Source organism: Rhagoletis pomonella, unplaced genomic scaffold (assembly GCF_013731165.1).
Source record: "Rhagoletis pomonella isolate Grant_MI unplaced genomic scaffold, Rhpom_1.0 Rhpom_scaffold_00005, whole genome shotgun sequence".
NCBI lineage: Eukaryota > Metazoa > Arthropoda > Insecta > Diptera > Tephritidae > Rhagoletis > Rhagoletis pomonella.
In genome coordinates this window covers 32,151,052-32,177,602 of record NW_023458559.1, presented here as the reverse complement: position 1 = coordinate 32,177,602, position 26,551 = coordinate 32,151,052, and the positions used below count along the sequence as shown (strand labels likewise).

The 26,551-nt window shown below is 33.3% G+C and overlaps 1 protein-coding gene across 1 annotated transcript; it reads right to left on the bottom strand.

The window, feature by feature from the left end:
* Nucleotides 1–24,886: 24,886 nt before the first annotated feature.
* Nucleotides 24,887–25,374, bottom strand: LOC118740072 (uncharacterized protein CG13380-like). The gene is made up of 2 exons (XM_036471566.1): nucleotides 25,102–25,374; nucleotides 24,887–24,988 (listed from the first exon to the last, which is right to left on the bottom strand). Exons 1-2 carry the CDS (start codon nucleotides 25,372–25,374, stop codon nucleotides 24,887–24,889), a joined length of 375 nt encoding a protein of 124 aa, XP_036327459.1.
* Nucleotides 25,375–26,551: the final 1,177 nt, after the last annotated feature.

The window sequence follows — 26,551 nt, the reverse complement described above, 5'->3', positions numbered from 1 at the left end:
ATGGTTGGACATTTAAAAATTGGACATCAAATTTGGACATAAATTTTTGGCCACTTAAAAACTGGACATAAAATTTGGACAGCTAAATAAACTAGACATAAATTTTTGGTCATTAAAAAGTGAACACAAATTATTGGGCTGTTATAACACTAGACACACATACATATGTATGTACTAGGGCTGGGAACTCTATTCGGATTTTCGATCATCAGGATATTCGAATATCTGATTAAAAAATCCAAATGACCGGTTGGCTATTAACCGAATATCCGGATTTTCTAATTTGAAACTAACAGTAAATTAACAATGATTTGTGTATTAATGAAGTGTTTCATTATTTATTTTGCGACTTAATAGATTCAGTAATTTAGTTTTTTTAATGTTAAGAAAATCCGGGTAACCAATGAACTGATATTAACCGTATAGTCACTTGCCCTAAAATGTACATGCTTTTTTGTATATTAAAAAGTAGCCATACATATGTATATACATAGATACATGCTTTGAAACTTGACATAAATTGTTGCATATTTAAAAACTGGTCATGAGTTTTTGATCATTTAAAGACTAGACATAAATTTTTGATCAACTTCAAACTACGCATAAGTTTTTGATAACTTAAAACTTGGGACACAAATTTTTGGATAATATATGTATGTATTACTTACTTAAATGTTTGAACATTTGAAAGCTAGACATAAATTTTTGGACATTTTAGAACAGAACAAAAAAATTGTTTGTAATTTACAAAGGTGGCATATGTACATATATTTCTTATCATTTTAAAAGTGGACATAAATTGTTGGTCATTTGAAAACTGGACTTATTGCTTTGGGCAGTTAAAAAACTGGGCATACATTTTTGAGAGTGTTGTTAAGAGGTCTTAATCAGGATATATGTACATAAATTTCGAGTCCAAAATTGGTGAGCTCCTGTAACCACATCGCCGATTGCCAAACCCTTATTGAATATTCCATACAGCAAAATTTGAAATATTGCTTTTAATTAATTAATTTTATTAATCACAGCTAAACCGAAAACCATATTCTATTCAATTACGGGTTAATTTACTAAAGCAGCCCAAAATGCTTCCCAATTATTTTGCAAACACAATAAAATTTATAATTTACATATCGCACGCAGCATTAAAATGTGAAACACGTATTTGGGCGCAAAAATTCAGCATTACTTCGAAAATATTGTATTAACTCAATTAATTAAGTATTGGTTTGGTCAGAGTACAACAATGACTGGATATATGCAACTTTTTAGCGAGAGATTACATTACGCGCATTAAAATACATTTTTGCATCTCTACCATTTGCAAATATCCAATTTTCAATGGAATGTTTATATCGTAACTAATAAAATTTGTGCTTATTATGTTATTCGCACTTTCGAGTGCTGACTAACTGGGTGCATGCATAACTGCATAGTGTACATACATACATAAATACATACATATGTAGTTGTGCAGTCATGCTGCATACCAATGGAAATCAGCAAATAAATGACCAAAAATGGCATGGCATGGCAGCAATGAAATAATGAAAATGATATTTTACAGACGACAAAATGAAAATACGCATTCGCAATTACATTTTTGCAATTTGCGTACATTGTTCGATGAGATGGGCGTCACGAAGTGTGTGCGCAATAAATAGCTGCGAAATGGTAGTAATAATAATAATGAGCAAAAATGTTATTTAGTTATCGCACGCACAGGCGTAAAATGGGTTGCCATGGTGGGACAATTTTCTGTAAATCCACATATTTGATTCATTATTTTTAAGTTAAAAATATGTAAAAAAAATTACGTACATTTATGAAAAGGAATTGGAAATTAAGTTAAAAAACTATAAACACTTGTTGTGAGTTACTTTTAACAAACTTAAAAAGTAAGCCTTACTATCGGCCGGAGGTTTAATGACAATTTATTTAAATGGTTCTACTGGAATAATCAAAATACTTTCTCAGCAAAAGTTTGATGATTTTTGGAGAGCTTTAATTTACTGGGTACGTTCGGATAATAGTAAGTGAAATCTGGTCGGAAAGAACTAGAACGGGGCACTTGAGATCAGTGAACTTCGGAACAAAAAAGACTTACTCCGCGAAACAAAAACATTGATGTATCATGCTTTAAGAGTCGTAAGACCCGAAAATACGACGAAAAAATTTGTTTTTTTTCCAAATTGCCTTGCAAAACTACTTTAGACTCAGGGATGTACGGCGAACTTTTTTTTTCTGGTACGCTCTAATATACGCTGGTACACAAATGGTTCAAATATGGATAATAAAATGTGTCTGAGTATTTATGGATCCGGAATTAAACTTCCAATTACCATAGCCCGATGATTGACTGTGCTTCAGAGTGAAGTGTTAGCAATTTCCATCTATGTCAGAATAAACTTTGAACAGTGATTTAAGGCGTTGACTCACGGGAGTGACAGAGTGCTTTAGAGCTAATACCATGTTGTTCAATGCATTCTAACCATATTGATATGGTTGCCGGCATTCAATAGGTAAAAGAGGCACACTTGAGCGCAGTCAGCATTACCGTTTGAGAGCTCCATCCGCGAACGTAGAAATATAACCTATTGGACTTGTTAATATACGGGAAACTCAGTCAGGTAGGCCCCCGTTAGGGCAGAGCAGTGACAGAAATTGTAATCTATACTTTCAATTTCATCGTCATCCCAGCTGCTGCTGTAGAAATATACATATATTTGGCTGCCGGATCCACTCTAGGAGTATATCTTCCCATAAGCAATGGCTGATTATTATTTTTATAACTTGTTCTAGGAGAATAAGTGAGTTGGAACTTTGACTTGTGGAAGCAGCGCCAGACTTTTCTTCGGACATCTTTTATTTGCCTTTTCGAAGAAATGTTGTTTAAGCCATACCTCTCTTCTACAGCGGTCTAGAAAAACTTATAAACCTCTCGAAAAGATACCGAAAGCTCCTAAAAAGCTCCCAAAAGTACAGCAGAAAGGTTAGGAAAAGTACTAAAAAGTACTCGAAAAGTACCAAAAGGTATCGAAAATTTGCTGAAGACATCGCGGAATATTTTAAAAAGACCTCGAAAAACTAAGAATAATAGACCAAAATTTGCAAAAACATCGAAAACCGCCTGAGAAACTCTCGAAATATTTAGACGTCTTTTTGAATATGTCTCAAAAAATGAAAAAGAAAATCACTTGAAATCCAGAAAAAATCTCGATAGGTCCCGAGAGACTCGCAGATTCCCAATAACATTCCGAAACTTTCCGAAAAGTACTAGAAAAACCCAAATATATGGAAAAAAAGTCTCACACAAAAATAACAAAAAAAAACAGTCCCGAATGTTTTTATAATGATCAAAAAAACATATCCAAGAAAGTATGGAGAAATCTCGCACTTCTTCATTTTATAACAATATTTAAAAAAATCAATAGCAAAATACACAAGTAATTTTGTGCTAAAAAAAAATTTTAGGAAATTTTGAATTTTATTTATGAAAATTAAAAGAAAAAGAAAAAGCAAAAATCAGCGGCATTTCTTACTCAAGATATCTAAAAAAAAACATTAAAAAAAAGGAAAAAAATGTCGATAATATTCGAAAAGTAACGAAAAAGCAAAAATCACGAAAAAATTGTGCGAGGATTTCGAAATGTTTTGAGAAAACCCTACAAATCCCGAAAGGTTTTGAGAAGTCTGAAAAAAATTAAGCGAACCAATTCTGGAAAAATCTTGAAATTCCAGAAAACTCTAGAAAAAAACACGATCAATGCCGAAAAGTTTCTAAAAATAAAAAAAAAAAACCAAACCAAAAATGCCGAACAAATTCTGAGAAAATCTTGAACTAGAAATCCAGAAGAGGACCGACAAAATGCCAAAAAAAGGCGAAAAATTATGATGATCGCCGAAAAATCTGGAAGGATTTCAAAAAACCTGAGCAAACTCGACGAATTCCGAAAAAACGTGATACTTTCAGAAAATACCAGAACACGGAAAAAATCCCCAAAATTACTAAAATAAACTCGAAGAATTCCGAAAAAGCATAATACTTCCAGAAAATACCAGAAAACGTAAAAAAAATCCGCTAAATTTCTGAAAAACCTCTAAAATTAAAATTTTTTATTAATATCTTATAAATAAATAAAAACCGGTGGTCTGCGGCTATTATCTGCTCAAAAAATCTTTCAGTGTGGAAGGATTATAAAGTACCTTCGACAATTTGTTCACTTTGTCTAAATTTAAAACTTTCATATTATTTACAGCCTCTGCATTTGCTATTTGTATTATTCCTAGAATTGTGGCAACCCTTCCAGACACTAATTTGTTCACGCTTCAAATCCACTTACTATCTAGCCATTATATTTAGTAGCGACGACGCATTTCCATGCGAGTTCATGTGCCATTTTATGACTCCTGCAAATGCTTGCAACTGCCCAAAGGACTACTGGTGCTGTTTAACAAACTGACTACTTGATATATAACATTTTACTATTGTACAATATTATTTATGGCTACAAGCTGTATTAGTATGAATGGAGCAATGAAAGCAAGCGTAGTGCATAAAAATTGAGCACTCATGCGAAACAACTCAATATTTAGTAGAACGTAAATTACTACCAATTCAGTTATTTGGCTAAAAGCTGGGGCGTATGAGTAACATGAAATGTGAAAAATTACCAAACGCTTAGAATTTGTGCATTGCGCATTTTGCTACACATTTTACTTTTTTTTTTTTTTTTTTGCTTCGGGGAATGCAATTCGATTTTACGTGTTATTTATGGCATCGTCTAGAATTTTATTCTAAATCTATTTGGTGTAGCTTCATTTAAGATTTTTTTGAATTTTTTCTTTCTTTTTTCTTTACTACTACAGAAAAATGAAAGTATATTAACCCGTGCATGTGAAAAGTCAATCGAAGCGTGTGTGAATGCGTCAAGCGACAAATCGAATGGTTATAAATTGTAAAAAAGCGACTGACACGTATGTAGTACATGTATGTGCATATATGCGGCAGTGAGTTATACGTCTATAGAAGTGTACCTCTGAATGTGCATACATTTGTTGATGGAGCGTGTATGCGTGCATTACAATTGGAAGCACGCAAATAAATTCACTCAAATTGCTTCTAAAATTTGTACATACATATGTATATTTTACGAATATTTATCAAATTCCCTGAAAAAAAACGATGGTGCTTTTTATACTCAGCTGACGGTTGTTTGGAGCAAGCTGTGCGGAAAGACTGGATTATTTATTTTTTAGTCCAACGACAGGATTCATTATTGCGATGAAATTGGCGTAGACTTTTTTTCGTATTTTCATCAATTCCAATGCCATTCTAAAGATCATGAAATAGGTTGCATATCCACATTTTCTATGATTTTGTGAGCGTATGTTGTGCAGTATTCTAAGCATATATTCCAGTTGATGCGAGTTGAAAGCTTTTATTTATCAATTTTGGCAAATGTATTTTAGAAATATGAACGACTAGTGGAACTTTTTTAAAAGAGTGGTTACGCTTTTCAGAAATATACATAAATAATATTCCTAATGTTAGTCTAACTTATAAGAGATCCAGGTTTTTTTGCGTAGTTTTTTATTTGATTTTCTTTATCAATCAGCAAATAAACACGCTGAAAAACCAGATATGGCTGTTTAAAGAAACCCAGCTCAGCTTACAGCTCAGAGCATCGGCATAGCTCTTGGTGTGCACAATTGCATTTAAGCAATGGGTTTTAGTATTTAGCGCTTATGAACTTGCTCATAAGCCCACCTCAAATATCAGAAATAAGCATTCCGTATGCGCTACCCCTAATATAGCAGGAAGAATACTCTAAAAATAATTTCTTTCTGTACACTTTTGGAGGCAGAATCGAAATTTTGACTCTGCCTCTGTCTAGAGTGTCGCTAAAGAAAAGCGCGTACATACATATGTAGGTGCTGAATAGTAAACCAAGAATTGTGTAACAGCGCAATTCTGGCTGAGATAGTTGCACGTTTTTTGTAAGACAATTGACAGATAGTTCGAAGGATTTTATTTATTCTGGCAGGAAAATCTTACAAAAAAAAGCTCCCTTGCCAACTTTCGTGTGGTGTAAAGCCCTTTTGACGAAAAGCACTTGAGGATGCTCCAAATGGAGGTGCATATAATTTGCGCACGCTGATCCAACAGTCGCAATGGCCGAGTGGGCAAAACACTGGCATGCCATTCGAGAGGTCCAATGCTCGAATCCTCGGGCAGCCGTTCGTTTGTTTAATTTATTATTTTTTATTCTTTACAATTTTTTTCTTTTCATTTTTAGATATTGGGCCTTATGAATAGAAACTAAGCAATTGCTTTTTCTTAAAATCTCAGACCTTTTACTCGATTTATTCAAAGAAATTTAAGTGAAAGGTCTGAAATTTTGAGAAAAAGCAATTGCTAAGTTTTTATTCATAAGGCCCATTATCATTTTTTTTTTAGAGAAATAATAATAAAAAAACGCTCAAAGGCTGAAAATGTTTGTATACTTTTCTTCTTTTAAAAGCAATATGCAATTCATCAAACTCACGAACCAACAATTAATATTATTAATAAAATGTACAAAACCTAATAAATCAAATGAAGGGCTACTTTTTTAAGCATTGTTGGGGTTGCTGAATACAAATTAGCTGTCGAATTTAAAAATTCAAAATGGCGGATCCAAGATGGAGTACACTTTTTTTTCATTCAACATTTTTGCTCGAAACTGGGTTCAAATCTGGTCTCAAATTTTAAAATTTCAAAATGGCTGATCATTCATAATTTTTGCACGAAACTTGAGACTTGGGGAGTTTTCAGGGTTGCTGAACTCAAATCTGGTATCAGATTTAAAAATTTCTAAATGGCGGAGCCATATTGGATCTAACATATATAACGGAAAAGTTATAATCGAACGTACATACATGGCGTATGAGTTACTCAGATGAGATGATAATGTTACTCATACGCCATATACATACGTTCGATTTTAACTTTTCGGGTCCGTTATTTTCTTAAAAAGAAAAATATATGTAAATGTGGTTTTTAATTTCATTTAATTTTGAGAAACTTATTTTCTTTTTAATTTAGTTTTTCTTTGTTAAATTAATTTTCTTTTGATTTTTCGATTTTATTGTTTTTAAAAGAAAAATATACATTTTTTATTTCATTTAATTTTTTATTTATTTTTTGGCTTTTAATTTTGTTTTCTTTTAATCTTAAAATTTTATTGTTTTAAAAATGCAAATGTTTTTTTAATTTCATTTAATTTTTAGAAATTTATTTTCTTTCTTTATGTTAATTAACTTTATTCTTTAAATTAAATTTTAAGGAAATTTTTAGATTTTATTTTTTAGAAACAAAAAAATGTTCATTTATTTTTTAGGAGTTTATTTTTTTCTATTTCTCTTGTTCTTTTTTTATTTTTCTTGTATATATTTTTTTTTGTATATATACATATATATTTTAAATTCATCTAATATTTAGGAACTTATTTTATTTTCGTATGTATCTTCTTTTAATTTAATTTAATTTTAATTTTTAGAAAGTTATTTACAAATTTTTAATTTTTTTATTTTTTTTTTTTAATTCAATTAGATTTTTTACTACTTTTTTCATTTCTAAATAATTAAATTTTTAGAAAACTTATTGCTAAAAGTCAAAGAGAATAACGCTAAGATCCCTCGTTTGCAAATCTTTCAATTAGTCTTTCGGACAACAGAAAAAAGGTTTCAAGATAGTTGCCAGAATTGACAATTGTCCTACGAAAGACTCTGCTTACAACTCAGTATTATAGGCATTTCCAATTGGCCTCAGTTGGCATTAAGTTTGTTTTAAAAATTATTTAGGTTTGAATGAGTTGCTGTCATCCCTTGTCTAATTTCAGAGCCAACGCAAGCAAATACATAAGCATTCCTAGGATTTATTTATTCACCCAAAAGATTGCGTATACGTCACGTAGCACGCTCCTTTATTAGAAAGCTGCCATTATTATCTTTCACCTACACACAATTAACATTCTTAGGAGCTCAACCAATTCTAGTGTCATTCAAGCAGCTGCAACAAAGTCTTTCTCATACACTACGTCTACCACACAAAGCGCAGTGGCATTCTCACTGCGCGTAGCAGTCTTAATGCCATTAAACCTTAGGTCATGCGTCAACGGTGAAAGTATTTCGTTTACTACTAACATATTTTCAGCATTTTTATTATGCACTGTGCACAATTAGTTTTCTGGCGCTTGTTCTCCTCTACAACTCTATACATCTACATTCTTTACGCTTCTTTGTTTCCGTTTTCAACTCGGATTTCATACTAAACGTTGGCAGCTGTGAAGTCATATGCTACACCACGAAACATTGTAGATTTCAAAAGACATTTAGTTCGTTGCCGCACAAAAGCAGACGAGTTTCTCTGCGCAGCATAACAAAGTTGACAGGCGGCGCGTAACTTGGTAGCTTTGCAATAAACCACAATAAAGTCTACTAAAAAAGTTGTAGGAGCATACAAATGTAAATACGTATCGTGATACACTGCACTACGCTGCCTGCAGCAGTCATGGCTAATGCCAACAACTACTACTACTACAGTTGCATTTTGTGATTGGGTTGACTTCACGGAACGCGTTGCCATGCAGCCTTCGCAGCGACACTTTTATTGTCTACGCGCGCTCGTTTATTGCAGACGCAATCAGGGTGGCCACTGACGAGAAAAAATACTTACCGTCCACTTGAAAAAAATCTACTAAATCTGGAAAATATCTACCAATAACTTTTTTTGTTCAGTATTTTTTTAGTTATTTCAGTAAAAAAAAATAAAATTTTTTATTAAGGAACTTTTTATTTTTTTGTATAAGAATATGGTTGCGCTTTAACCAAACCCTTAAAAATCAAGGATTCAAGCTAAATATATACAACATTTAGAAAAATTGAAAAAATTTTCGTCGAAATTTTGAACTTTTTACTCTGAATTTTTAGAACTTTTATGCGTATGGCGTTGTAAAGCCATATCCAGCTAATATTTTGCGAAGGTTTTTAAAATTTGTCTGCCGGCGGTCATTTTTGTTTTTTTTCGCATTTAGCTTTTTTAATTTTTTTTTTTTCGAACAATCGTAGTGTAAAATATTGTCAATTTTTTCTTCTTATTTAAAGAAGCCTTTAAAATATTTATACAATCAAAAGCTCCTCACGATTCCAGTAAACTTATGCATACATGTGTGTTTTTTATATATGTGCCTTAAAGCTTTCGAAACTTAATGCAATAAAGTAGACTACACTTTTGGAAAGAAATTTTTAAAATAAAGATAGCTACGAAAAATAAAGCGGAAACGAAAATTTATATTTATTTTTCAAACAAAATACTTAAAAAAAAATCTATCAAAATATGAAAAAATTTACCGTTTTACCAACCCTAATTTTTCTACCAATTTTGGTAACAATTTACCAAAGTAGCAACCCTGGACGCAATCTGCATGCTTGCGATTCTTTCACAGCCCACCCACAATCGTTGTTTGGTTGTTTTTTTTTTTGTTTCACGAAAGCGACCATTATGCTCATGGCCGCATGCCTTAATAGTAATGTTTCAGTTCAGCAGTGGCGATGCATCACACAGCAGTTCACGAAATGAAAATCACATACGTGTGCGCAAAAAACTATATATTCGTTTCCCATTCACTTACAGCTCGGTCTCAACTTTTTGCAAAAGTCGCGCTTCTGTTGGTGCGCTTATAGCGCTCACGCGGTCGTATTATTATTTGCGGCGGCTTATTAAAAATTTCCACTTCCGCTTTAATGGGAATATTTCTGTGCGCCAAGCTATCGCCCACCACATTTTACGATTGTTCTTCAATTGCATTCTCTTCGCCGGGCACGCTTTATTTCATGCAATCATCATCGTCAGCGTCGCCTTACTGCAAGTTTTATGCGCGTGGTTGCACTTTGTATTTACATATATTTATATTTATAAATATCGTACATACATATGTTTGCAATCCCTTTAAATACACACTTGTAATACCTGTGTTATTGCTCGCTTTATACATATCTTTGCTTCTATGTATGTACATTAGGCTGGTCCAAAAACAGTAAAGTCGGAATTGTAATGGTCTCACCCCCTAGGACTATGCTATACCGAAAAAACATGCCCCTATTATTTTTCTATTTTGAAATCAAAAAATATTTAGAGGTCGCTCAAAGCGCTAAAAGTTTGCCATGTATTTTTATATGGGAAAAATAAATTTATTATTAAATAATTTTCGTAGAAATGGTATAGAATTCTTGAAAGTCAATATTTTTCGATCGGAAAACTCTGGTTCTCTTCAGGGTTCCGACTTTACTCTTTCGCATGCTTTTTTGGTCCACCCTAATGTACGTGTACATATATAGAAATTTATGTATGTAAAATTGTTATTAAACTTTTTCGCCTGCAAACATTTCTCAAACAACCAGCTAACAGATATTGCATATACGCTTCACTTTCGCTTCACATGGCGTATGTATGAGTGACATTAATTGCTCTTACAGCGTCGTTAACCGCCGCGGCATTGGTTCTGTTCTAGCATATGGTTTTAATGCACTTTTAATTATGCCATTTTCGAGGTGACTGCTAGCGGTTAGCGCACAGGTTTATTAAATTTTTTTTTTTTTTTTGTTTTTATATCGCCCAAGTTTTATTTGGGCGTGCGTGGAAAAATTAATTGCTGCCGGTGAGCCTTAAGCTTTTGTTTGTGGCTTCGGGGTATGTATTTACATATGTCATGTTTTCGCAGGAAATTCAATTTAACTGTGTTGAGCAATAACGTGTTGTCCTTAGTAAAAGTAAGTTTTAATAAATTTCACCTATTGAAAATAAATTGAAGAGTTGTTCGAAAATAATTAAAAATTCTTGGAAAATTAAGGAAACTTGTTCAGTAATCTTGTATTATTAATTATACTTTTGGCCGAAAAGAAGGCAACAACGCTGCACCTTAAATCGATCTCAGTGAGCGGTTAGACAAAAATTCTATGCTGGATTAGTAATTGGTCTACTATAACAAAAGTCGAATCATTCGAAATGAATATCCTACTTTATAAACTTTCGGTTACCAAACCTAAAACGATTTTCAAAAATGAGATCCCAAATTAAAGAGCTTCGGATGTAGATGTGCAATAAGGTTTTACTTTTTCGAAAAGAGTTGCCAGCTGTTAAATAATTAAACACAAATTCTTTAATAGTGAATGCCCTCAGACCGGCACCATTCGTACGATTTTCAAAAGTGAGGTGTCAAATGAAGGGACTGAGGCTGGAGAATTTAAATAAGGTTTTACTTTTTCGAAAAGAGTTGCCGCCTGTTTAGAAATTAAGTTCAAATTATTTAAAACAAAATAAACCGAGTGTTACAATAGATATTGCTTTAAAAGGCTTTATATCTTAACTACGTGTAGGAGGGTTGCCACATGTTTAAAATATATTCAATTTCAATTTAAGGAATTAGGTAAGTGAATAAGGTATCACCCTATGGGTGTCGGAAAAAATAGTTTTAAGAAGGCAGTAGTTTGAAAATATTTTAAAGAGTTATATGAAATATTAAAAATGGGTGTCATATGAAAGTATTTTAATAAATCTTCTGTTTGACAATCTAGACTATTTTTGATGTATTTGAGGGTTGCCACCAGTTTAAAAGGTTAAATTTAAATTATTTAAGAAGCTTAATTAATTCTTAAAGCATGGTTATCAATGGAAACGGGTTTAGAGTCCTTTATTTTTGAACTATATTTAGGAGGGTTGGCACGAATTTAAGAAATAAAATTCAACTTAATGAATCAGTTACATACTTGAAAAATGTATAACCTGAAATTTTAAGAAAAAGCTTTTGCTTAGGATTTTGCATACGGACCAATATCTCAAACACAGATATGAGTTAATATATGCAGATTCATATTCTACATAAATAGCATTAAGATACTTAGATAGATTTTGAAGCATTCTGAAGCAAGCGTAATGGTCCACGAACGCTATTCTGTACGTGTTGACTATGGAGATAGAAAGTTCTTTTGAGTGACCAGTAGAAGTGCTATGTGTCTGTAGGGTACTACAGAAATTGAATGCACAACATCAAGTTCCCAAAGGGGGTCATCGATATTTACCAGAAGAAGGAATCTCCCAGGCATGCGCGATATAATTTTTAATGAGGTCGTACTTCAAACTTCTGTGCAAATCCCATGTTGGTGCGACCGGATCAAAAGCTACGGAGGGACTAATGACATGCCAGCAACTAGCAGGTAAGTCTTGTGGATAGGTAGGGTGATGGCTTCGGTTTTTAGATCTAATTTAGACACGGTGAGACAACCGCCAATCTACAGAGATAACATTAACAAGATAGTTGTTTCTTTATGGATTCAGCAACTATGGGTATCAGATCACAAGGGAGTAGAGGGAAACGTGGTAGCCGGTAGCTTAGACAGGATGGCAGCGGCTGCAACTTCCACAGGGCCTGAACCATTTACACTGAAACCTGCCTTGGGCGGACACTAGCCGCTAGTCAACTTTTATCTTATTTCAGAAATCAAATTATACATAAAGCGGCGGTTTCGGTTAGAGCGATTTTTATTCGCACGGCATTGCTTTGACAGTAAAGTGTCTACATTTGGTAAAGGGAAGATAATCACAGGCATATTCACCGGGTACTACCAGCTAAAAAGCCATCTGCATAGACTAGAAAACTAATCAAATGATCTCCGTTTCGAGATGACGAGAAATTAGTCTGGGTTCACTCTGATCCCAGGATGAGCTCATACACCTGCTTACTCTAATAGCTCTTCTTAACTCTATTGGTCATTCGTAAGGAAATTGTCATTTCTGGCAGCTATCTTAAAAGCTCTTTTCTGTCTTTTGAAATACTAATTGAAAGATCTGCTGACGTGGGGGTCTTAACGTTAATCTGTTGGTCTTTTAGTAATTTCAAGAAAAATTAGATTAAAGAATGAAATATATTTGAGGTACCTGCCTTGTTATCAGGTTATCTGGTTATGTGGTTATATTTTTACTCAGTTTACAAAAAACATATTTTAACCAGATAACCAGGCAGATGTGAATACCCCGATTGTTCTTTTTAAAGCAATAATAACTAAAAATTAAATAGAAAAAAAATATTTTTCTTTTCAAAACAATGCAATCTCAAAATTAAAAAAAATTTAATTAAAAAAGAAAAGAAATTTATAAAAAATAAGGGAAAAATAAAACAAATAATTTGTAGGCAAAAAAAAAACAAAACTGACGTCAACACTCTTACACAAATTTAAGATTATCGTTAATTTCTTGATGATCCAATGATCGGATTTAAACCGGATCGGATTTAAAAAAAAAAAATATGTGTAGAAATCGGTTAACGTGATCCAAAATGATGCGGTAACATACATTGATAACCTTCGCTTTTTTGTGCAGTCGGTTAATAAGTTCCTAAAACTTTAATAAAATTAGAAAAAAATTTTATTCAAAAAAAAATCCGTTGCCTGTGGATTCAAACCTCTAATTGCTCAAATGTCACGCAAAATGATATATGTACATACATATGTACATCTTCATTTCAAACATGTGCAAGTGCTTTCTCTCAAAAGAGCTTTTCAGCATGACAATTGGCAAGGGGTCTTTTTTGTAAGACTTTCGTGTCAGAATTAGGAATGTCCCGGTCTTTTTTAAGTCCCGAAAATCCCGGGATTATTTGCCTATGAAATTTGAAAGATATTAGTAATTCAAAAAATGATCTACAAATTTCAGTGCAATATACAAAAAAAAACAGTATGGGTATCAAATGAAAAAGAAGATTCTGTAGAGTTAAAACACATTAAATTTTTCGGTGCGTAAGGGACGGATAGGTATTGAAAATACACTTTTATAATTTTATCCTTGAATATCCTTGAAATTTTGCAATTCTTACTTTTGAAAAAAATGTTATGTTAAGGACTAACTTTATTAGCTTAAAAAAATAAAACCGATTAAGGGGGCATTTTCAATTCCTATTCGTCCTTGTGAACCCAAAAAAAAAATATTTCATTTGGTACCCATTGCACTGAATTTTTTAAATAAATTTTGGAATTATACATATCTTTGAAATTATAAATTCTTTTTAAAAAGAATCATGACGTCAGAGAAATGCCCATTTATGCAGTTAATTATATGTAATATGAGGTAGACATTTATAAAAAAATTTAAATTTTGAAGAAACAAAAGGAATGTAGACAAAACTGGTTGAATTAAGGCGCTTCTTTTATTTCTGCCACTAGTATTATGAACTTCTTTCAACCAGAAAATACATTTTTTGACATAATTTTTTTTACATCGTGCTTTTTTCGACATACCTTAAATTACTTTATCATTATTACTTTATTAGCGTGTAGGGCGTTATTGAAAAGTTTTTTGAGATAGGGCGTTTTCGAACTGGCTGCCGAGATAGGTCGATCTTCCACTCAGCAGTCGATATGGTAGGAGAGCTTTTCAAACCATTTTGATGCAATTTTTTCATGTTAAGTTGTTGAGAAATAACAAATATCTAAATCGAGGGACTGATCCCGGGATCCCGGGATTAAACCAACGACATCCCGAAAATCCCGGGATCGTAAAAACCGAAAAAATTAACATCCTTAGTCAGAATAAACAAAATCTTTCAAACTTTCTTGCCTACCGTCTTCCAATCATGATACAAAAAAGAAGGTAGTTCCATTTAATGACATTCGTTGTTGTTGCTAACCATTTGACTTTTAATAAAATTATGACATTTCATAAAATTCATTCTACCTGATCACCAGAGATAATATTTTTTTTTTTTGTAAAAGTAAACAAAAATGTATGAAAATGAGTGAAGTTTAGTGAAGTTATTTAACATATATGAGATAAATTTTGTGTAAATTTGCAAAATAAAAAGAAAAAATGAGCTGTGTGTGCCCAAACTGTGAAAATTCGGTACATACATGTAAAGGATCTGGGGTTAAGTTTTTTACGTTTCCTAAGCTACCGTTCGTGCGAAAACAGTGGCTGGAAGCGTGTAACATACACGAAGAAAATTTACCCAGATTTCCATTTGTGTGTTCAATACATTTTGCATCTTCTGATATCGGTATGAGCGGAAAGAAGGCAGTGCTTTCGAAAAGTGCAGTGCCGCAGTGTACAAGGTAAAAAAAAACTTTAAAGATATGGATTATTTAAATGCTTTTTTTCAGGATGCAACTGGACGAAAGCTTTGGCAGTGAGACATATTTCGAAGAGTATTTGGAGCGTTTGGAGAGGTAGGTCCTTTGATTTCATACATAAGTTTGATGTTCCTATGCGATTAAATCTATTACTTTTCAGACAAGTTTTTTGCATACATTGGAAATTTTGAATTCAAAATTTGTTGAAATTAATGGTGATTCGCTAACCACAAAGCCAAAATTTTTGCAAAACCTGATGAGAAATTTAAAAGTAAATTTGGACCAAAATATTATAAAAAGATTTTATTTGGGAAGAACATTCTTTAGAATACGATTTTTAAATCGCAAGATTAAAGAAACGAAAATTGTATATCAAAATAAGAAAATGAAAAAAATAACAACATAATGCACTAATGGTTTTTATTATAAAATAAAAAGAATAATTACAATGTAACAGTTTACATTTTATATATTTTTAATAAAAGAGGGGCAAACCACGTAAGTAAAAAAATATCAAGTACTGATTATGAGTTTTGATTTGAAATATTCTCACATTGGTAAAAATATGGGAAAGAAAATACTCCGATGTATTGTTTTAATATTATCAAAGTGGCAAGGCCGTTGATAATACTGACAATTTATGAAACTTCAAAAAATTTTATTATCCGTCAAAAGTTGTTTATTGAAACTACCTTCTTTTTTGTATCTTGCTTCCAATTGTCTTACAAAATAATTGCAAATTTCTTAGCCAGAATTGCCCAGTAAAAATTTTATGGAAAACAAATACGTAATTACGTACGTGGATTCCTTTGCAATTTCCGCTCCCAAACTTCCAAGGAATCTCTTGACAATGCCATAGTATTACCAATTTTAGTGCCATTTTTTGGTTGGTGTGAAATGCTTTTGCCACAGCATTCTTCTGTATTCTACTATCGACACTATTTGCACTCGAGTCAGTTGAACGCACTTGAATTTACTAGTTAGGAGTATCCATTATGTCATTTGTGGATAAAATGCCACAAAAGTATGTACATATGTATGTACATATGTGGCACACCTCTCGGTACTACAGTGCTTCCCTATTCAAGGTATCTGTTGGCATTTTAAAATTCCCATGAGCATGTATGTACATGCTTAGGTGCATGGGTTTCTAGATGCAACTACCTGTGTATGCGCTTGTATATTTATATACTATGCTTATACATGTGCTTTAAACCACATATCTGTGTACATACTATGTATAATCAGAACTTCGGCACTCACGTGTACCCCAATATCCAGGCTAAATGGCATTAAAGTGTTAAAAGGATGCGAGACGCTTGAGTGCAAATGTTGCCATACTCTACTAGGTCGGGTGTTAATAGTGTAGAGAGACACACGTGTTGTACTTGGAAGCAGACACATATTTATGTATGTATATAGAAATGTGTGCATCAGCGTATATTTCTACAGTGTATCCCACAAAAATCTTTACGTGAAATGAAAAAGAATAAAGTGGATGACGGTTTGAGGAGTGATTATCAGAATTTCTGAAGTGCTGAAAATTATTCATTGACTGTCGCGAGCACATAATTTTTTTGACAGCATTGGCTCGTGCTTTATTTGGATTTGTCGACGAAACTGTATTACATGAAGACCCCTTATTTAAACTTAAATAAACCATTCGTTTAATATATATGTTCCGAGGTTTTGTATATCGAAGCTTTAGTTTATCTCCCTCAGCAATTGGTCTGCAATTCAGCTGTAATTCTCCTTCAACTTTTCCCAATCCACCATCTCCTTCGTAACCTCTAAATGCTCCTATCGTAGTGAACGCAACCGACTAATATATCCTCGAAAATCTCCGATTGTTTTGAAGCTTGCCATTGCCGAAGCATGAGGGACATAACCTTGGAGGAGGTCGTGGTCAGCGTCGCCAGTGAAGTGAGATATGTATGTATCTGGAAATAATCATATACACCAAACTTTTATGGAAGAAAGGTCGCCTAAAGAGCTCTGCTAAGCTTTGCTAAAGAGTGATTTGGAAAACTTACTTCTCTAGGAATATGGAGAAGCTAGGGTCCTCCCTCCCGCTAGCTCTGTTCCTTAGGGATGACATAGGTAGTACAGTAGTCTTTGAGAAAAGATTTAACGTAGAGGTATCCAGCAAAGCAACCTGGAGCGTATCCACCTTCGTGAAACTACTTCGGTACACAGACGGCTCGAAGGAATCTTCGGACCCAGTACCAGAGAATCTTTCAAGCGGAAGTTGAGGCCATCGATCTTTGTGCCAAGACAATCATTACTAGAGGGTACCAAAACGAGAGTATCATAATCCTAAGAGACAGCCAGTCGGCACTCAAGGCTCTCTTGTCTTATGAAATTAAATCATAGTTAGTTCTTAAGTGCATTGAGAACAGAATCAATAACATACATTTAGAGTGTATACCTGGCCACATGGGAATAGAGGGTAACGAGGCGGCTGGACTGTTCTGCAAGGTAGGCGGCAACAATCACTCCAGTCGGTCCAGAGCACTTCCCAGCAGTAGGTTCCAATACTATAGGAGGAGAGGAGAGGAACACACTCGGGGAAATAAATTGGCATGGTTCGGTAGCAATGCGTCAAGCAAAGAGTTTACTGTGAGCATATAGCCAGAGGAGATTCCAAAGCTTAATTAACCTCCCAAAAGATAAGCGTAAAATACTAACAGGTTTCCTTACAGGATACTGCAGACTAAGTTCATCTAATATAGTAGTCAAATGATCACAATACCTGGTCGTCTTATCAGCTATCGCCTTTACTTCAGTATTACCAAGTAGTGGTGTCGTAACTGTATTTATCGTCCAAAGTCGATTCGAACACACTGTAAAAGATATACATACATACGTACATATATCGATAAGTATCTACTTACCAATGCCATTGACGCCACTGACGATGATTTATTGCATCACACTACCCAAGGAAGTCTTACCAGCTTTGCACCGGACATATGTAACTTTAAGTATTTGTACATCAGTATAATTTCGTGCGTAGCCACCATACATAATACAACACATCTCTTTCCAACACATATGCACGTACGAATTGCTCTTATAAGACGATGTGCAGCTCAGTGGGAGTATGCGGTTAGCTGCCTGAGTGGCAATGTGGCGACATGGTAAGTGGGTTTGTACGACTGCCAAGGAAAGCGCTGTAATTCGATGCTTGTGAAAACTTACTTTTTTCTTTTCATTTATTTTATTTTATTATTTCGTATTATTACTATGTACAATCCATTGATTGTTCGTGCGCCAACACATGCAATTGTTTGCATTTTTCTTTTGTGTAATTTACGTAGTTTTCTTCTTTACCGTTCGACGAAAATTTCATAGATTGATTGAATAGCCCAGCTTGAGAAGTGAGTGAACATTATAATGGCAATGGTAAGATGTTGTGGAATTGAATCCTGTCACTCAATTGGTATGTGCATATGATCGTGGTATGCATGTATGCGTACATACTATGTATATCGCGTGTGAAAGAGTATGTGTTAGTAATGTCTGGCAGAAAATAGAATTGTGTAAAATGAGGTGTATCCTTTTGCGAAGTGAATGATTCCTTTCATTTCTCACTTGTTTTTTATCTTCTTCATACAAAAGCAGTATTATTGGCTGGCAGACGGCGTTAAACTTTTTTATGTGAAATAAGAAATATTGGAAAATTAAGTGTTCACAAATAGAGGAACAAAAAAATAGAGCAGTGAAAATTTACTTACCAATTCTTTGCATGCATAGATAAACATCATACTCAAAGCCAGCTGGTTGGAATTTACGCAAATCACAAAATTGAATTTTAACATTTTTTTGATGGTTTGGAATTTGAAAATTATAAAATAAGACTAACTAAACTTGTAAAAAGTAAGTTATTATTCGTTGAGTCAATAAACCGTGTCAGGATAACACTTTATGATCACTTTTCTTATGTTTCCAATTTTACACTTTTGAATGTAGACAAAAATTCCATCAGCTCTTCGTTTAACTTGCAAGTTTCTGCAAATTTACTGTTCGTGTACCATTCTGGATATTTTTCTCTTGTGACTAGACTCTAGACTTACAGGGCAATTCTGGCTAAGATAGTAAAAGGTCTTTCGTAGGACAAATGAAAGATGGCAATATAGTAGTTCGGAAGACTTTCGTTATCCTAGCACTCATGGGAAAAAAGCTCCCTCAAGCTTTTTTGAGAGAAAGCACTTATTTAGCTCGCGTCAATCCAACAGTGGCAATGGTCGAGTGTGCAAAGCCCGGGCGTGCCGGCATTCAAGTCCTCTATTTTTAATCTACAGTTTTTTTTGTTTCTTTTAGTTTTTACATGTTGTTGTTTTAAAAATAAAATTATATATCTTTTTCATTTCATTTAATTTTTAGGATCTTACTTTTAACCGATTTCAATAAAAGGAGGTTATCCATTCGTCGGAATATTTTGTATATAGAGATTGTTCACGCTTGCCTGGTTATTAAGTTATGTGGTTATGTGGTTATATTTTTTATTCAGTTTACAACAATAAAATACACTACACAATAATAATTTTTAATGAGATAACCTGATAACTAGGCAAGTGTGAACAAGCTCATATATATTTTTTTTTTTGTATGTTACCGCATAACTGTGGACCACTTTAACCGATTTCTATAATTTTACAATTTAATTTTTAGAATTTGTTTTAAGAAAAAACATATATATTTTTTTTTTAATTTCATTTAATTTTTAAGAACATTTATATTTATTTTTGCTTTAATTTTAGTTTCGTTTTTATTCTAAACTTTTTTTTTAGTTTAATTTTCTTTTGTCTTTTAAATTTTATTTTTAATTCAACAATTTTTATTGAGCTTGAGGCCATTTTTAATGAAAAACTTATTGTGGAAAAGCAACAATAATTTGAAACAAGTAGATATATATAAGTTCGGGCGAAACCGAACTTAATATACCCGGCGCAGGTATCAAATATCATCGTTTCAACTTTCTCTAAACTACATTTGCATAATAAGCAGGGGGACTTAGACTTAATGCAACAATTGAACCAAGTTTGGTAGACATCTATAACGTAATTACTGAGATACACTTGGTAGTCATAAAGTGGGCGGTGCCACGCCCAATTCCTAAAAGTCTATAGCAGTCTTATTTATCGTTAGGAGAATGTTGTAACTATTAACTTGGCATAAATTAGGGTCCTCAGTTATTGAAATATCGGGTTTTCGGATGTCTAAAATTTACCGTTATACGGGAAGTGGGTGTAATTTCAGTCCGATTTGAATTTGATTTTGAATTTGAATTTAGATAAAACGGTTACCGAGATACACATTTGTGGTCATAAGGGGGCCGCGCCACGCCCATTATCCAAAAATTTATAATAATCTAGTTGGCTGCTAAGTGGTTATTGTAATTATCGATTTTGAGTCAATTAGCTTCAGTAGTTACTGATTTATCGCAGTTTTCGTGTTTCTGTATATTACCGTTATATGGCAGGTGGGCGTGGTTATTGTCCGATTTCAAAGATTTTCAAGTAATTTCTTAGCTAGGCCCTAGGCAAGGCTCGTGCCGAGTTTGGTACGGATTGGGGAAGCGGTTACTCAGATACAGCATTTCATCATAAGTGGACGGGGTCACGCCCTATTTCCGAAAATTTCACAATAATACTATTTTGCACCAAAATTCTGCTTAACATACTAATTTTCAACAATTTGCATCCAATATTTTTACTGAAATACCGTAGTTTTGCATTTTTCGAAAATACCGTTATATGGGAAGTGGGCGTGGTTACAGTCCGATTTCGCCCATTTTCAATACCAACCTACCTTGGATAGAGGGATACCTACATACCCCGAATTTCGTTGAGATATCTCAATTTTTACTCGAGTTATTGTGTACACGGACGGACAGACAGACAGACATGGCTTAATCGACTTTTTTTTCATTCTGATCATTTATGTATACATTTGTCTATATCTATCTCGATTCGTTTTGGCTGTTACAAACAACCGTTACATGAACAAAGTTAATATACCCTTGTGCACAAGTGCGCTCGGGTATAAAAATGGTAGAAGTGATAGCTATTTCGGAAATCGCCACATTTCCTCATCAGAGTTCTTTGAGTAGGATTCGAACCGAGGATCCCACTGACTCAGCCAGCAAATAAAGAAAAATATTCAGCCTCATTGCATAAGTAGTAAATTATTGAAATATCGGACTCGACAACATTGGCATTGTCTACTGTCGTGCCGAAATATGTAAGTAAACGACGAAAATCGTTGAAAACTATACAGTGCTGCCAAGTATTTGCGTTTTAATACACTAATCGAGCGACGTGAAATTTTCGATACGATTCGACTCTCGAAAACGACTTGCATTCGACACGACTCTCGCAATGAGGGTGATTATTTTATTAATTTCTGACCATTTCTTTTTTTTGTGTTATTTGTTTTTCTCTTGTTGATTTAATTTTCTTTTAACTTTTAGATATCCCGCCTCATTGCGTAAGCCGTAAATTGGGGTAAATTATACGACTCGACAACATTAGCATTGTCTACTGTCGTGCTGAAATAAGTAAACGAGAAAATCGTCGAAAACTATGCAGTGCTGCCAAGTTTTTCCGTTTTAATACACTAGTCGAGTCGAAATTTTAGGCAATGACATGAGATTTTCGATACGATTCAACTCTTGAAAAACGACTAGCATTGGACACGACTCTCGCAATGAGGCTGATTATTAAAAAAAAAAAAGTATATATTGTTTTATTTGTGTGAACCACATTCATAAGTGAGGGCGTGCCATTCGAGAGACCCCGGATAAGCGGTATTTTTTTTATTTTTTTTCATACAAATTTTTTCTTTTAATTTACAAAATAATTTTTTTATTTAATTTAATTTTTGGAGTATTATTTTTTTTTTTGTTTTTGGTTTTTTTTTGACAAACTTTTTTAATTTTAGATTTCGTTTTAAAAATAAATATATATATTTCTTTCGTTTTTTTAATTACTGTTCTTTTTTGATTTATTTTTTTCTTTTTCTAATTAAATTTTTGGATTTCACTGTTTTAAAGAAAAAAATATTTTAATTTGATATACGTGAAAGCTCCTATAAGCGGACACCGATGGTCACCTTCTTTTTGTCCGCCTATGGGAGATGTCCGCTTATGGGTATTTTACAAAAAATAATATTAAAATTAAAATGTAAAAAATTTAAGTTGCGGGTTCCTAAATTAAAATAATATTTATCCTTCAATAGATAAAAACAGAATGAATGGTTAATAAATTTTAACTTATGGCAGAAAAGTAAACATTTTTTTTAGAAAATAAAACATCTTTGAATATGGACGTGTGTACTTGTGTACATATTTATGTACATATGTACATGCGCAAGAGTCAACATCAGACTGAAAAAAAACAAACAAAATTGACTGCTTAGTAGAGCTTCGCGTCCGCTTATGGGAGATTTTTTTTTTATAACTAGACATGTTTAAGTGTCCGCGTCCGTTTATCGGAAAGTGTATGGGAAAGCATTTTGTATGGAAAAAAAAAATTGTTCGTTCCCAAGAATGTGTCCGCTTAAAGGAGATGTCCGCTTATTAGAGCGCCCGTCTATGGGAACTTTCACTGTAAATAATTTTTAAAAACATTTTTACTTATTTTTGCTTTATTTTCATATTCTTTTTGAAATTTTAGTTAAATTTGTTTATTATTTTCTAGATTTTATTTTTTAAAACTTATTTTACTTATATTTTGTTTTTTTTTTACTTAATTTGTTTTTATTTTATTTTATTTTCTTTTAATTTTTAAATTTTATTGTTTTAAAAAGAAAAATCTTTTTTTATATTTTATTTAATTTTTAGGGTCTCATTTTAGCACTTTTAATTCTATTTTTTGTTTTTTTTTTAATACATTTTTTTCTAGTTTATAGATTTTGTGCTAAAAATAAAAATATTTTGTATTAATTCTTTATTTTCTTGTTTATTTAATTTTTTTTCTATTTCCATTTTCATTCATACGCTTTTTTATTGTTTCTAAAGATTTTTTTCTTTTTGCTTTATTTTCATTTTATTTTTTTCTTCATATTTATGAAAGATACTTCAGTATGGATAAGGGTGTCCAATCGCAATTTCTGAAAAAAAATCACGGAAAATCACCTTTTTCAATTATAAAATTCATGAAATCTTTCTTACCAAATCTTCTATTTTAAAAATGAGATCTTGTTATAACATAGTTTTTAAAACCAAAAGCGAATATAATACCTTCAACGTAATAATAAATAATACAAATCACTTACATATCGTAGTTTAAAGTACAAAACCGCGTAACTGACATTTGCTGCCAAAAATTAGATTTGCTCACCATAGCTCTTGGCTCAATTCTTATCCATTCGTTCTGAAATATACTAGCCAGAAATGCGATTGCTTTATAAAAAAGAGAATAATTTTGAAATATGAGTGTTTTTAATCTCTAGAAAATAATTTATGCAACCTCAAATTCGCGGTTATAATGCAAAACCGCGGTTTGCATTTTGTTGATACGCGGTTTTGTACTTTAAACGACGATATGTACATATAAATTCCCTATTTCTTATTTCAGCACGACAGTTCGACAATGCCGAAGTTGTCGAGTCGTACAATTAAGCCTAATTTACGACCTACGCAATGAGGCTGATGAATCACCAAGTCGGGGATGCTCAATCTTTTGGCTGCATTGCCCGGATGTGGGTTGAACTGACCGGAAGTCTAGGACATCCCGTATATGTACATACATACATACATATGTACGTACCAATGCGTTCCAGATGCTTCACGATTTGCAGGTTCTTACAGGAAGCCGTTCCAGATGACCACCTTCCATAAGGTTTATTAATGGAGAAAACGGCTTTTCCTGCAAATTCCGCAAAACCTGCAAATCGTGAAGCATCTGGAAGGCATTTTTTTATGCGAGTTCATTCGAAATTCAGAAAAGAAAGCATTCAATTCCTTTGTGTGCATCCTTGCAGCTTTGGACTGCATGCTCAAATGCACAGCTCACATTTGTTGCACCCACCAGTAGTACAGCCACAAAGCAGATTAATTTGCATCAAGCATACATATGTAAGTAAATTCTAGAGTAGCATGACTTGAGTGTTGCTGAACCAATGATTATGTATGTATGGTATACCCAAGATAGATTTACTTGTGGGTTGTTGAGTGGAGGAAGCCTTACAACCGCACACACTTTCATCAATAGGGGATCAATTTTAGAAGTACTGAGATGGCGACGCACACGCAACTCTTGCGCTACAGTTTCAACCAGTGGAAAACAAGTTAGAGAACTAATTATTTGCGATACCGAATGGTGGAACTAGTCGGCACGTTCAAAAAAGTATTAGAGAATTCTTGTTGCAAGTCATCCACAGATGTGTCAAATACATATTTCAATTTTAAGAAATGTGGTTAATTAACGTTATTGCTTAGACAACAAACTGAACCGGATATGCCCAATCATACTCGCTGGAAATGATGTGTTTACCATTTTCATTCATAATAGTACTTCATAAATACATATTTATTTTAAAATTAAATTAAGTTAATTCAGTTCATTTTTACTAAATCTATAACATTTAATATGTATGTTACCGAGTATTTTCAGTAAATTTAAATAGTATTCCATAAAATTAAATCCAACGAGGTTGTTCAGGTAAAGTAATTGTATACTTTCAGCAACTGCTGACTCGGGGAAAAGTATGTACGGGTCATTTATAACTTGAAATATCTTTCGTATTCCATGTCCACAACATGAAGATGTTCTGCCGGTCCAGAACAATATGGGCAACAAGTGAAGTCCATGAGATAAGTTACCTATATAGTTAAAGCATTGTTAAATTATTAAAACAAAAAAAAATAAATAAAAAAAAGAATGTTTTTATCTACCTATTACTAAACAACTATGGAATATCACATACTGCACTTACATTTGTATGGATAGGACACGACTCATTGACGCGTCCGAAACAGAACATTTTACAAAAGATGCAAACAAATGTTTGCGCCTCACGCTGACAAATACATCCCTCAGGGATTGGTTGCTCCACATCAGGTGTCTGTGGTCGAGAGAAGACTTTCTTCGAATGAGACTTATTTTTGCTATGTGCCACAGGAATCGTTCCAGCAACCCCAGCCGATACGTTATTTCGTGCCAATTCTAATCGTGCACCAAGTGAACCCTTCTTATTTCTGGGAGCCATATCGTAAAATTTGTATTGAATTCTACAATAAAATTTCTTCAATTTCTGGTAATTGTACCGATATGCGTTTTCGCAATTATTTTATTTTCATCTTTTTCGAACAATGGAGAGCATAACGGTGTTTGCAGAATAACCCTGCGCTTACACCTGACAATAGAGCTGGAGAACTATCGATGGCACTATCGATAGTATCGATGGTTCGCGTGTTATTGCCGCTATTGACACCAGCGATAAGCGCCTGTCACACTATCAATACGGATCGCGATCCGTCAGTACTTACATAACTGTTGTGCTGCACACTTAGGGCCAGTTTTTCAGTGCCAGTTTAAACTTAGATTAAGTAAACTGAGTTTAAATTGAACAGCTGGTTGATATTTGATTGGCTGATCTTAGTTTAAACGAGCCGGATCGGGCATTTCAACCAAGCTTTAACCACGGCCGCGCACTGATAAACTGGCCCTTAATATGGCGCAATAAAATAGGGGTCTTCATCAAAAGTGATAAACTGTTGATAAACTAAATAAAATAATAAATGTATGATTTTGATAAATGAACTGTCAAACTTTGTATGGAAATCTATTTAACCTAAGTTTATCACTTTATCAAACGATATTGGTGGATAAATGTATAAATTTCAGCGAAATTCAACCCTGACAGGTTGCCAGGAAGTCACTTTTGCTACAAAAACATAAAAAGCAAATGAACACAATGGACGAGGCAAGAATGAAACATAACTAGCCTATAAGTTAAATAATGAACAATTTTATGCAGTTATTTACTAAGGTGCGTTCATGTAATATTGCGGATAAACAGATCAATTTAAGCAATTTATCCCTGTATCACTTTACATGCAGACCACTAAAATTTTTATTTTGTGCAAATGATTTACAGATAATGCATTCCATAATTATTTAAATAATTCAAATACTTTCAATCTATCTTGAAAGATTTTAAGCACTGAGAGCGAAAGCAGAACGCTCATGTTTTCGATGTTGCCATTATGAGAGTACAGAATGTATTGACGAAATGTATGAATCGCGTTTTGAAAATACTACACGCGGAATATTTATTGACATTATTGCGATTCGTGATCCGGATTAAAAAATTTCTAGATATTTGATGCTACTCTTCAAAAAATATCGTCACGCAAGCGAGATTTTCCAGCACGTGAAGACGG

Bases quoted from the DNA above. Each gene is read 5' to 3' on its own strand.
- LOC118740072 (XM_036471566.1), bottom strand. From the start codon at position 25,374: ATGGCTCCCAGAAATAAGAAGGGTTCACTTGGTGCACGATTAGAATTG. The intron at 24,989-25,101 runs GTAAGTGCAGTA...TTAACTATATAG, and splicing joins CGTGTCCTATCCATACAAAT to GTAACTTATCTCATGGACTT.